This window comes from Sus scrofa, chromosome 13 (genome assembly GCF_000003025.6).
Source record: "Sus scrofa isolate TJ Tabasco breed Duroc chromosome 13, Sscrofa11.1, whole genome shotgun sequence".
NCBI classification, from domain to species: domain Eukaryota; kingdom Metazoa; phylum Chordata; class Mammalia; order Artiodactyla; family Suidae; genus Sus; species Sus scrofa.
In genome coordinates, this window is record NC_010455.5 from 182,956,015 (window position 1) to 182,970,415 (window position 14,401).

At 34.8% G+C, this 14,401-nt stretch overlaps 1 protein-coding gene across 2 annotated transcripts in view; it reads right to left on the bottom strand.

Annotated features, from left to right (window-relative positions):
- Positions 1 to 14,401, bottom strand: part of TMPRSS15 (transmembrane protease, serine 15) — a 170,913-nt gene that overhangs the window by 126,193 nt on the left and 30,319 nt on the right. For both annotated transcript variants that reach the window (XM_021068532.1, NM_001001259.1), the window contains 2 exon segments: positions 8,062 to 8,193; positions 2,452 to 2,560 (listed from right to left, as the gene is read on the bottom strand). In XM_021068532.1, the coding sequence (XP_020924191.1) occupies positions 2,452 to 2,560; positions 8,062 to 8,193 (241 nt within the window).

A 14,401-nucleotide genomic window follows, 5' to 3' on the forward strand; every position in this document is an offset into this window, starting at 1 on the left:
AGATTTAGTCATTTGCCTGAGATCACACATCTTGAATCTGAAGAAGCCAGATTTAAACACTTAGTCTCCAGTGCTCACATTCTTAATCACTGACACTGCTATACGTGGTCTTAATGAACTCCAAAATATAGTTTAATTGCATATTAACCATTTCTACATTAGTTGCTTTGTCTTCTAAGCTTGTCCTCATATCACTTTGATCACCATTGGGAAAAATGAATCATTAGGTACAATGCATCTCTAATGTGGTAATTGGTTTTGAGAAGAAAAAATACTTAGATTATTTATACAATTAATTAAATCATAATTTTATCATGAAGTACAGTATTTAGGATAATATTTTAGGTTCCATAGGTTTTAAAAATCATTCCTATATAAATTATGGATTTTTTGAAATAGATTTAAACAATAAGCAATGGAAAAGGAAGCAAAAAGAATGGAACCCTACAAATCTTTAATTAACATAATGTGATTACATAAATTATTACATAAATTTTTATTGCTGTGCTGTGTTTACTGTGCTCTGATTATAAGACCCCCTTGTAGATTTGAACTGGCTTTACTAAGAAGAGGATTTAACAATTAAATTATTATTATTTGGTATTAATAAAATTCCATCTAGTTACTTATGATGGAACATATTGGAGAATAATGTGAGAAAAAGAATGTATGTATATGTATGACTGGGTCACTTTGCTGTGCAGTAGAAATTGACAGAACACTGTAAACCAACTATAATGGAAAAAAATAAACATCATTAAAAAACCAAAGATTACAGGAAGAAATCATTGTGCAGTTAGGAATGCAGATCACTTAGAATTCATTTCCTTTCCATTTTCAAAGGAACTAATTTCAGATATTTCTAAGACTTTCTGCTGACATTTTAGGTTAAGAATAGACCATTTTTCATTTTACTTATTTATGAGCAATGCTAATAGATATTTATAAATGTTTCTTGTTAAATATGATGTGATTATATTAGAAATAATACCCTCTAAGTTTTTGATTTTTCACTTGACAAGAACGACTTAGAACTTCCTTTTTTTTAATACAAAACATTATCTTTTGTACACAAGTAACATGTTGTTTACAGCATGAAAAAAAAAGGGGAAATTGGGCTCCTAGTTATAGCACATAGCTTACATGAGACTGAGCTCCAAAACAGAAATTATTTAAACAGAACAGGATGTTCTTTGTTCCCTGAATAATGCCAAGTAAATGTGTTTAGAACAATCTTCTCTTCATACCTCATCTCGTCTCTGGAATATGTCTACACAGGAAAATAACTCTTATGAATCTTTACAGGGCCATTTCCTATCATTTGTTTGGCAAGAACCTGAGGCTCTCTCTTTTAACCTTTTTAAATCAGCTGTTACATTAATTCCCCATTTTCCAGTGAGTCATTGCAAAGATTAAAATAATTATATGGTGGGTCAGACTGGGGAACCATAATCCCATCCAGCTGTTAAGAGAAATAAACTAACTAGAATGCATTTCTCAAAGTGAATTCTACTTTGGGTACTTGTGCTGAATGCTTTGTGGGGGAAAATGTTCAGTGGCTTAGTAGGAAATATATGATTGACTCAAACATACTGGCTTGAAGTGTCTGGGTCCACTTATATGCAGACTTTTTCCAATAAATGCATACTACAGCACTACGCAAATTGTGGATGGGGGATATGTAGAACAGAGGGCCAACTGTAAGTGGATTTTGACTGCATGGGTTAAGGCTCCCCTAACTTTCCTGTTGTTCAAGGGTCAACTGTATATTTTGGGGAAGATTTACTCACATCTTAACTTATTTAAGGCCATGAGAAGTCCTATACTCTTTACAAAAAAATTGCAATGAGTTTATTCCAATATTTCTTGGAGTACAAATGACTTCCCCTTGGAATATCTGAGAGAAATGTGAGGTACTATTCCTCTGTGAAAAAATGCTTAGGCAAATATTAAGACAGATCAGTTATCAGAAGTTTGATTGTTTTGATCATCATGATTGGATTAGTCAACTAACCTAAGACTTGAGGTCAAATGTATGGCAATTGAACTATTATTCAACTATTATGTCCCACGGGGGATTTCCATATAGATGCAAGCACAATGAGAAAAGAACTATTCTGTAGCCAGGATGAAGCTGAGTGAAACGCAGTTTCTTGTGATACACAGACATATAGGTGTGCTGTTCATTTTGACATCTAATTTGTGTCAACCATAGGGAAAAGAAAACTTGCCACAGAGTCCAATGAGATGGCCCCATTTATTGTTCATAGGGCAAAATTTCTTCTTAAAAGGTTAAGAATGAAACAGAAACTTCTTGAACAGGGTATCAGTTGGGAAGGCTTTGCTCCATAGTTAATGAAAACAATTATCCCTCCAATAAATACATTGTTAAGGATGGTTAAGACTTACTGCATTGGAGTTAAGAACATGAAATAGAAGATGGTGTGTTACCGTATAATCCACTGGCAAACAACACTTGCTTCAGAAAGCTTTGGATACTGTGCAGCATCGAAGGACCCAGAAGATTCAGTCAGTAAAAATTTTCCATCACAAGCCGTGGCTGTGAAAAAATGGCAATTAATGTGAGATAAAAACAGTCTGGGAAAGGATTCTCAAATGAAATGGGAGTCAAGTTGGCTAATGAACTTTTTAGAATACTCAGGACTAAATCTATACGAGGCTATTTCACAAAACTGAAACAGTCAAATGGAAGTAGATCAGATCTCATGTTTTAAATCTATTAGCTATTTTCAAATACTCTTACTCACCCCATCATAGAGTTCTTTAGAAAAACATTCTAGTTCTACATACCCAGAGCTAAGTTGTTTTAGTATATTTTTTCATATTTGTAAGAAAACAAATATACCTGAATTATAAACTTCCAATTTAAACAAAAACTATTATTTGTTGTTATTGTTTTATTTTCTCCATTAAATTGGAGCTAGGCTGAATTTCAGCTACATGCACTAAATGATTTGCCTTCATAAAAATGTTCAGAATACAGCCAGGCAAATGATACATATGGGTATAAACGGCCTGAACACAGCTTTTAAACTTCATTACTTTTGCTCCTTTTTGCATAGACTCACAATTTAGCTCAGTATTTTCATTCACTAATCCCGAATATATTTTTCCTTCCCATAACAATTCATTTTCTCTTTTAAATCTTATAGCACATTTAGTTCATGTACTTCTCTTTAATGTCATCCATTATTAGTCATCTTAATTTATATCTGGGTCACTTCGAATTAGAGTAAAATCTTCTTGCAAGCATGAACCAGGAGGTATAACCTATAGCTTTTTATCTTATATTTGCCAAATATAGTATGTATTAAAAATAAAATTTATTCAATTTTCATAATACTTAGTTTTCCCTAAGTTATTTTCTATGATGTTATTTCTGTTAATAGCGTATTCTAAAGCAATGACTCATGGAATACGTCCTTTTTCTCTTGATACATTGTTAACTCCTCATATGCCAGAGGAAATTTATCAAAGTCAAATTGCTGCTCTTGGAATCTGAGTGCTAGAATAATCTAATCCTACACTGATAGAAGGAAAACCTCATTGTAACATTATACAGTGATTCTGTCACATTATAAAATATAAGCTATTATATGACATCAAATATTTCATATGATGAACAGCAGAAAGAAATTGAAAAGCACGTAGAAATCTTGCTTAAAAATATCTCACATTTTGGCTGTTTTTTTGCTACTTTTGGTATATATTTTTAAAAGGCATATAAGATAAAGTTGTTAAAAAAAGGTAAATACATTTCAAGATTCAAAGTCTATTTAAGTACAATGGCATAGGAATGAAATGCATTGGATTATGCCCTAGGAATTAACTGCATTGAATTTGTGTTGGACTATTAGAGGCTGATTCCCAGAGGGGGACAAATAGAAAAGAACAAACTAAGGACAGAAAAGATAATAACACAATATCACAGACTTCAGGAAATGAAAGAAAAAATTGTGGCTTGTTGGGAGAAATGCATCACTTTTAATACTTGAGCAAAAAGGACAATTAAAGCTAATTTGTATGATTTGAAGATAAATAGTAAAACATGTTAATGCAGAGCTAAATCATTTTCTAGTTGTAAAAAAAAAAAAACAAAAAACCCAAAACCAAAAACTCCTTCTTTACTCTCAACTCTCTGCACATCACAAACCACAGAAAATAAATGAATTCCTTAGCTTCAATAACCATAAAAGAATTGTGTCTGCTTTGTATTTTAAGTGATATATGAAGTTTTTAATCACAATTTGTCAAGAAATATGTGGATTCCAAGATTACAGGCAGGGCAAGAATGTCCACTGCTAGGGTAAATAGTCTATATTTAAACTATGCCATTTAGGAACCCGCTGAGGAAGGGCAATCAATCCTACCAGCCCTAAAATACACCTGCTAGCATCAGTGGAGCATTTATTGTGTGCCAGCACTGCTCTAAGGTCATTTATATGTATTCATGTCCTTTTCACCACAAAATTATGAAGTTTCCAGTGGGGAAACTGAGAGTACAGAGGGGTTAAGTAACTAAAATAAGCTCTCCCAACTTATAAGTGATGATTTGAAGCAAGTAGTCTTATCTAATACCTAATATTAACCTAATACTGCAATATATAGAGCTATCATAATGATATCACCCACTCTTTGAGCTGAAAAGCAGGCTGTGTGTGTTTGTGAGAGAGAAAGAGAGAGAGAGAGAGAGAGAGAGAGAGAGAGATTGTAAATGAATGAAGAAACAGGAAATTAAAAAAAAAGAATTTCATCGTGTTCAGGGTTTTTGAAATTAGAATATAAATTATGTTTGGACTAGCACTTCACAACAAACAGGAGGAAGCCAAAAAAAGAGAGTGAAAAGGGGAAAAAAAGCAAGATCGGTTTTAGATTCCACATGTAAGTGATGCCATATGGTATTTGTTTTTCTCTTTCTGACTTCACTTAGTATGAGAATCTCTAGTTGCATCCATGTTGCTGCAAATGCCATTATTATATTTCTTATGGCTGAGTACTATTCCACTGTACATGTACCACATCTTAATCCATTCATCCGTTGATAGGCATTTAGCTTGTTATAATTTCCAAGATACAGGCTTGTGCTAGGGGATTTTTTCATACCTTCATTTAATTTCAGGGTGTTTCTGAAGAACCTAATTTTACATAAGACAACGAAGCAGGATAGACTTTGAGAAAAACAGATATAACCTAGCCATGGCTAAGTAGGATTACTGGGGGTTCAGGATTATAATTTGTTAGATTAGAAAGTGCTTTTCAATGTAGCATCAGAGAAAGGGATAAATGAGCTGTCAAATAATATCAGCTATTCTATTGCACTGCCAGAAATTGCCTGTAATGGTAATTTCACATTGATGTTCTTAGGACCCACTGAGAGCGCCCTCTGCTGGCTAAACATTTACTGGTTGCATGTTTGGTCAGAGCTTTGAATTCTCCAGGACACAGAACTCACACACAATCTCTGACTATCCACCCAGGTCTGTTGTACACATACATTTGAGGCACGCAGACAATCTATGGAGACACTTGCCAACCTCCAAATAGGTCTGAACATTGGCCTAAAGTCTGTGAGTCAGCATTTTTTCTTCTCACAGGTCAGCTAAAAAGTGAACTTTTTTGCTGATGCAATTCTATCAGAAGAGAAAAACAGTTTAAAGAAATCTTGGTTCCGCTATAGTCAGCTATAAGTTGTGCAAACCTAAATAACTAAAGACTAAAAAAGGAAGCTGTGTGAGGAAGTCAACATTAATATGACTCTATTAATAACATAATCTAGAATTAGAGCTCACAGCTGGAAAGGAAAAAAAGAGAAAAAAAGAGAGCACAAAGGTCAATTTTATATAGAGAATTCTCTTAAAATAATTTTTCAGTGAATGCAGATTGATGGACAGGGCTTTCATGTAGAAATTATGCTACTAGAAGTTCGAGGTGTTGAAGTGAAGTACTCACCATCATTAAATAATGAATGAAACAACTTATATGCCTGAAAATCCTAGATGGACAGAGTGATTGATTTGTCCCCTTTCTTGTGCCACAAAAACTTTAACTTGTTTTTCAAAAACAGATATAATGCTAACTTTAAAATGCAAATAATGAAGAGAGTCAAGAAAAATGGAACATGAGGATCTAGAGGCTTTAAAAATTTAGTGAAATGGTATTGAATTGATATGTTTCAGTTTAAGAAAAACTTCCATATTGAAAAGTAATAATGCAGTTTGATTTGTCTTTAAAGCAAATTTAGAGAATTCAGTTCTGATACTGAGGTTCTTGTCATGAGTTTATAGTGATGCAAAATAATAACTCATGGCTTTATAGCTTATTTCAGGACAAGGTGTCACACATGGGATATTTCTATGGTTATTTTCCAATGTACCTGGATACTAATTTATTAGGAAAAATATAAACTCCATGACAGAGAATGCATAGTGGGTGTGCTTCATTTTCTGCTTATTCATCTTATATATTCCCATATCCACCACCATTTAAAGTTATTGATCATCATTATATAGGCTTAAAAGTATGTGTCTCACTTGGATACACATTATTTTTGAAATATGAATCAACATCACCTTTATTACCTCATGATGGCACACTTGTATCATATTCTTTCTGAAAAGGTTTTGAAAACTGCCTGAAAGCCTTAGCAAAAAAAGGATGTTGCTTTCTTCTTTGAGTAACTTAGTTATATAAAATAGATTAAAAAATATTCTGTATCCTGCACTTTCTTTCAATATGCTCTGAGTGCACTTCAAAGTATGTAGTTAAACTTTGAAGTTTGAATTTTATCCAAGAACATTTGAAATGGGATTGCTTAGCAGAAACCTCTTTAGTCAAGTTGCTGGTTTTTGAGTTGGTACTGGGAAACAGACCAACTGCCTGTCTTTTCAAGTATATACTGAGTAGATAAGTAATATTTTAAACTTTGGTATTGGAGCATTCATCTTTAATTAATATTAAGCAAGAAGAGCAAAGTGTAATGAGGAACAAAGTGTGGCAAATTTTAACTATAGCCTTTATACATTTCAGGAACTGACTGTGCTCATGGTCAATTTTTAAACTGACTATAAACTACACCAAAAAAATTATTTGATTCCTGTTTATTTTTTCAAGAACAAATTATAGGTTAGGATTATTCAAATAGTTCTTCACATTGGTAACCAATCTGTGTTTCCATTTGTGTGCTCATCTTTCATGTACATATTACCCAGCTATGAAACAAAGAAATAAGCCGAAGAGTAAATATGTTTGAATCAGTTAGAGCCGTGTTTGGCATGTAGTAACAACAACTTAAATGTTAACTACTATGGCAAAACAATAATAATAATAGTAGTAATTTTTTATTAAAACAGATACCAAAATTTACAAAGAAATGCAGATATTTTATTCTTCAGACATGAAGATTTTGTTCATAACTGATTTCCCTTATTCACAGGACTACAACTCAAGTATCCCTTTAATATGTCTTTTGTTTCTTTGCCAAAAGGTGAATACAGGCAATGATCAAAATTAAGGAGTGATGATTGCTGAGTCAGAGACTATTAAAATGCAAAAATAAAATGACCAATATTAAGATAGGATGGTGGAAAAGCATTTGAATCCATAATGGTTTTTAATAAGCGATGAAAAATAATGCCACTCTCTTCCCCCAGACATTTTTTGCTTTTTGTTTGAGATTTTTTGAACTGTTATTTCCCCAATTTTTTTTTCTACTGTACAGCATGGTGTCCTCCCCCAGACATTGTTAACCATAGCATTCTTTCTGTAGCTTCAAATGAAATTCTTTTTAATTAATTAATATGCCTAATATCATATGATAGTTTAGGATATATTAACTTTTCTTTGATTTTATATTAAATTAGAAACATGGCTATTGAGATATGTCATTATCCAATAGTTTCTGGTACCTGAGGGTGTGTGTGTGTGTGTGTGTGTGTGTGTGTGTGTGTCTGGTACCTGAGGGTGGGTGTGTGTGTGTGTGTGTGTACACAGTGAGAGAGGATGAAAAAGAAGGGGGGAAAAAGGAGGGGAAACATTACTTACCACAAATTTTACTGTCTTCATCCGAACCATCTGGACAGTTTAATTCTCCATCACAAAATAAATCAACTGCTATACACTTAAGCGCATCGGCACATGGCCTTGAACCAGGTAGGCACTCTATAGAGACATTTCCTTTAAAAAAAGATTGAATCTATAAGTTTTCTGCATGGTAGATTTAATTTCCAATCAATGAAATATGTACAGTGTTTGGATATTACGTATTTTTGGTTATTTAGGTAAGTATACACTTACTTTGAAGCATGTATTTCAATTTCCAAAAGAGATATTTATCTCAATTAACTGGCTATTTAGAAAAACTTAGAATTTTCAATTTTGAAGAAATGATACATATTTCTTCATTGATGTTAAACATTTACTTTGTGGATTTTAACCTTGATGAGACAATACTACAGTTTGGACATCAGGCCCCCAGTATTTACCTGGTAGGTTGTTTTTATCTGTTTTGTGGGGCAATTTATTGGAATGTATACACATCATCTGCAGTGTCTGGTAGCCACTTCGTTTACTTATAAACTGATTATTTGAAAACAGACTGACTGAAGTTAAGGCTTGCATTCTGCAGAGTAAAATTTGTCAACAAAAGCCATTATATTGTGAAATAAAACACTTCAAATTGCCAGTGCCTTGAGCATGAGAAACCCAATAGTTATTTCTGTTCAATGTCTCCTTCCTTCTTGGGTCAGAGGTACTTAGGGGGAAAGATGCAAATGTGCCCCTGAGGGGTTCTGTGCCACACTCTGGCCAGGAGCTGATCAAATTTGTTCCCAATCTGTCCTGCCCTTCACCTGGTCCTCTTCCACATTTCTAAATATAGAGATGGACTGAGACACACATTGTACTTCTAAAAATTGACTTGCAAATTTTAGGTGCAGTTCTAAAAAAAACATGCCCACTAGATAAACTAGTATGTTTTTATTTTTCTGAGCAATGTGAGAATTTCAATATTTTTTATCTACAATGAGAATAACAACGATGGTTTAAAGTTTTTGGAAAATCTTTAAGCTCAATAGCATTTTTTTGGTTATTGTTCTTAATCTTAAAACCAGCACTTCACTGCCATCTGCTGGCTTTTAAATACATATTTGATTCTGAAACTTCTCTTTATTCTCCAAGAAATTAATTGGGGAAAGATGAATCCTTCTGTCAATAAGTCTGCTAAAATAATATTTAATTAGGAACATTAGGTACAGGGTTGCTGAGTGTATGTACAACTAACTGGACTTCTGTAATTGGCTATAATTAAAATGGATATAAACCATTGGGAAATCCATGGATCACCTAACATTTAAAATAGAATGGGATGGGAGTTCCTGTCATGGCTCAGCGGAAATGAATCTGACTAGCATCCATGAGGATGCAGGTTCGATCCCTGGCCTTGCTCAGGAGGTTAAGGACCTGGCATTGCCCTGAGCTGTGGTATACTTTGGTCGCAGAGGCAGCTTGGATTCTATGTTGCTGTGTATGCAGGCCAGAAGCTGCAGCTCTGATTCAGCACCTCCCCTGGGAACCTCCATATGCCAAGGGTGCAGCCTTAAAGAGACAAGGAAAAAAAAAAAAAAAAAAAAGAATGGGATGAAGCCCCAAGCCATTCCCAAATTACAAAATACTCCCATTTCAGAGAATTTTAAAATGATAAAAATGTTACTGAATAAGGTTATATACATATTATAAGATATATGTAACATACTCATCAAGAGAGTCCTTAATTATTGAGTCCCTAATCTATGAAAGGCATAGTGTTGATAGCATTCCACAAATACTTGATAAATGAGGAAAAAGTGCATTAGTCTAGAAACTCTATGTCTCATTTTAACAGAAGTTAGTAGCATTTTAAGTATTCAGCATCTAGAAGAATAGATTTTGGGATATAACTAGGAAGATTATAATTCTGTCTGATCTCATGCTTCCCACAGGAACTGCTGTGTCTGATGCTTCACATCTTTGTCTGTTGCTCATTAAACTTTATAGACTGAACCTCAAAATCACACTGGCGAGTGACACCACTTGGGATTTTTGATCTCATTAATGATCATTAATTCTCTCTACAAGTATTTATTTTCTACTTATTTGTGTCATGGATTTTTTAAGGGATAAAGATAAAAGGATGAGTAAGGCAGAGACTCTGTTCCCACAGAGCTTGGAGTGTTGTGGGACACTGATTCATTAGCTAATTATTTTTTAAAATGAGGTAGAAAAAAAGTGATATGGGCACACCAAGGACTGGGCACCACAGCTTGTGGCAACACTGGATCCTTAACTCACTGAATGAAGCCAGGGATCAAACCTGTATCCTCATGGACACTATGTCAAGTTCTTAACCAGCTAGGTCACAATGGGAACTCCTAGTTTGTGATTTTATTCCTTAATTTTTGCTATAATATTTCTCCTTTTCTAAGAAATCTGTACTGTACTTCTCAATAAGGGATTTTTAGCAAAGGAGTTAAGAAATTCTACTTAGGAAAAAAATGTGTGCAGAGAATAATAATTGTTTCTGTTTATTAGAAGCTGATCAAATTGTCTGAATATTATTTTACTATTTTACTGACTGGGAAAAGACTGGCATATTTTATATCTATATGACATATTACTTTCAGATATTAATTATTTAGCATATTATGAAAACCTACCAGTAAATCAGTATTATTTGTAGTTCTATAAATGGAGGGCTTTATTTATTTATTTATTTTGCCTTTTGAGGGCCACACTCGTGGCATATGGAAGCTCCCAGGCTAGGGGTCAAATCAGAGCTGCAGCTGCTGGCCTACACCACAGCCACAGCAACCCCAGATCCGAGCTGTTCCTGTGACCTACACCACAGCTCATGGCAACAGCAGATCCTTAAACTACTGAACGAGGCCAGGGATCAAAGCTGTGTCCTTATGGATACTAGTCAGATTCTTTTCCACTGAGCCACAATGGGAACTCCTTAATTACATATTTATATTGGTATCAGGAAGGATTCAGTAGACACTCAAATGTGATTACTTCAGAGAGAGTCACAGTCACAACACTTTCCAGTGATTTAGGGTGAGGAATCTCTTGCCCCTACTTTATGCAGGCATTGTGCTAAGCATTGTGGAGGATAAGAAGACTGAAATCCGTTATTTTCTGTCTCAAATCAGTTACAAAAAATGTTACATTCAAGATAATAATTTGAAAATCATATTTTGGAAATCTCAGATTTTTACTTCCCCCATTCTTTTTGACCATACTCACAGCATATACGGAAGTTCCTGGGCAAGGGATTGAATCCCAGCTTCAGCTTCAGTCTACACCACAGCTGCAGCAGTGACAGATTCTTAACCTACTGCACCAGGTTAGGGATCAAACCCACATTGCTGGAGAGACAATGAATTCTTAACCTGCCCAGTGGGAACTCCTTCCATATTATTTAAATAGGGGTAATAATACTTGGTGGCCAAAGCTGAGACAAATTAAACCCAAGGTTTAAGAGCTTACTTAGTAATGGAATCAGAATCTGAATCCATTTACGCCTGCTTTGAGAGACCATGTTCATTTCACTATACTATGTTAAAAAAAGAGATATCACCTTACAGAAATTCTCATTTACTTTGATAGAACAAATTTAATCTTTTTAGCAAGATTATAGCTGGTTGATTTAAATGAAATTAGTGGAAAGACACTTTAATAGTTCTGAGATCGGAGTTCCTGTTGTGGCTCAGTGGTAACGAGCCTGACTTGTATCCATGAGGATACAGGTTCGATCCCCAGCCTTGCTCAGTGGGTTAAGAAGCCAGCATTGCTGTGGGCTGTAGTGTAGGTCATAGACTCAGCTTGGATCCTGAGTTGCTGTGACTGTGGCACAGGCTGGCAGCTGCAGGTCTGATTTGACTCTTTGTCTGGGAACTTCCATATGCCGTGCATGTGACACTAAGACAAAAAAAAAAAATACTTCTGATATCATATACACAGGAACATCTTAAATTAGAGGAGAGTGCCCTCTCTCTCTATACACACACACACACACACACACACACACACACACACACATATAGTTCTCTCACATGCAAAGGAAAAAAAAATACTTAAAAGTCAAAATATATTTGGTGTCAATTACAGTGCCTGTGTCTTAGTCCTGGGGCAAGTAATTCAAAAGAAGGATAATTCTGCTTTAGCTTTTCTTGACCCAATTTCACATTCTTCACTAACTCAGGCAGTTCTTTTTGTTCAATCCCCAAACTCCTCCACATAGTGGAACTGTAGCAAGACTGCATTTTGTTTGAGATTGAGAAAGCCCAAGATAGTGAAACTTTTTTTTTTTCTGCAATCATTGCCTACACAGTAAGCAACAAAAGACTAGAACGAGCTGTATTCTAGAAACCCTTCAAGCATATGAACAATGGCCCAAAAGAGCCCCTTTCGACACACTGTAGCAGCCAGAAATCAATCGGTGTAATGCAACCTTAGTTCCCATCTCTCCCCTTAGTGTTCCAAATGGGTTAGTAAAACTTTACGGTAATTGGCAACAAAGGCAGTGCAACAATAGAACATAATCCTCCTGGACTTTGTACCCGCTCTCATACAAAAGTTCTCTTTGGCAAAATTTATAATAGTACTAACGCCAGGTATATGATGCGTGCATTTGTTGATTTTTCTCAAAGTCTGTCTTCCAGGCATATAAAAATGAGAATAAACTTAACATCCCTGAAAGGCATATTCATAATAAATTCTGAACTGCTTGGAAACTGCAGTTTTCAAGTTTAATTGCCTTGTTCCTCTCTATGAATCTATAGTATTTCACCGTATGAGAGGAATAAATGGAAAAGATGATTGGGACTCATGGATCCTATAAAAGAGGGAATGTGATATTTTTACATCTACTTATTACAATTCTTTGAGGCTTGATTAAAATAATTCAATACATTCTCTAATAATAAGAAAACCTCAGAATTGGAGGTTTGGGGGCAAAAATTAAAATGAGCATTGCTGAATACAATCATCTTGTCTGAACCTTAGTTTAGTTTTTGAAGTCTTTTCATTTTTTTTAAGTATCCAACTGGTTTTTTTTTTTTTTTTTCCTGTTTAAGTCAGAAGGGTTAAAGGAGAAAGGATCTAACATTGGTTGTGTCTCCTCTTTGTGTCAGTCATTGGTTAGTATCTGTATTATCTTTCTTCAAGACCATTAAGGTACACATTTTAATCCTGGCCTTTCAGATAATAAATACAAAGTTCAAGAAGACTTGGTAGCTTGCCAAACTTGATGTGTAGAATAACTGGTGGGATAAGTTAATGGTGGAATTCACCCATGCCTTTTCAATGTTTGAGAACTGTATGTTATATTTTGGTCTTCATTTTGATTATCAAATGCTTACATAAAGTATAAAAGATGGGACTAAATGTGTACTTATCCCATTCCGACAGTTTACATATAGGGAAGGAGATTTCTATTCTACTCCCGAGAGAGAAAATTATGGGTTGAGTGTTAGCCTCAAGCTCTCTGTTCCCCATTCACTGTCTCCTTTGGCCAGAGGAAACTGGGCTGTTAGCAGACATTTGGTCCTGCTCAAAACATCCATAAGACATCCATTAGATATTTTGGTCCATAAGACATTTGGTTCTTAAGTCATTTACTCCATACCAAAAGGTTCTTGAAATATGGTTCTATTTAAAATGTGTGGGAGTTCCAATTGTGGCTCAGTGGGTTAAGAACCTGATTAATACCCACAAAGATAAGGGTTTGATCACTGGCTTTCCTCAGTGGGTTATGGATCTGGTGTTTCTGTGAGCTATGGTGTAGGTCACAGATGCAGCTTGGATCCTGCATTGCTATGTCCGTGGTGTAGGCTGGCAACTGCAGTTCTGATTTGACCCCTAGACTGGAAACTTCCATATGCCACAGGTGTGGCCCCCCCGCAAAAAAAAGTAAATAAAATAAAATAAATAGAATACACATGAGCATATTTGGTCCATGCCAAATTATCAAGGGCTTTTTGTTGTGAACACATGTCTTATGGATGTTTTGGACAGGACCAAATGTCTTGCAGGAACTGGGCATATAGTTAAGTCATTTCTTATGTTTTTGGTGAGTTTATTTTCAGGATGACAAGGAGGAAAAACCTGTTTTTAGTCCCAGGATTTCTTGCTTTACACAGATTTTTTTTTTCCCTAAGTCATTCCAAATATTTCTCTTAGGGCATCTTATCTACCTAAGATGTCTTCAATAACTGTGGGTTATATGAATCACTCAATGAATCAATAAACAGACAGATAAATAGAAAACAGAGCACTAGTTTAGATATTTGTTGCTAACTTTTAAAGTTTTTAGAAATAAATTTCTCTAAATATATTAAAATTATTT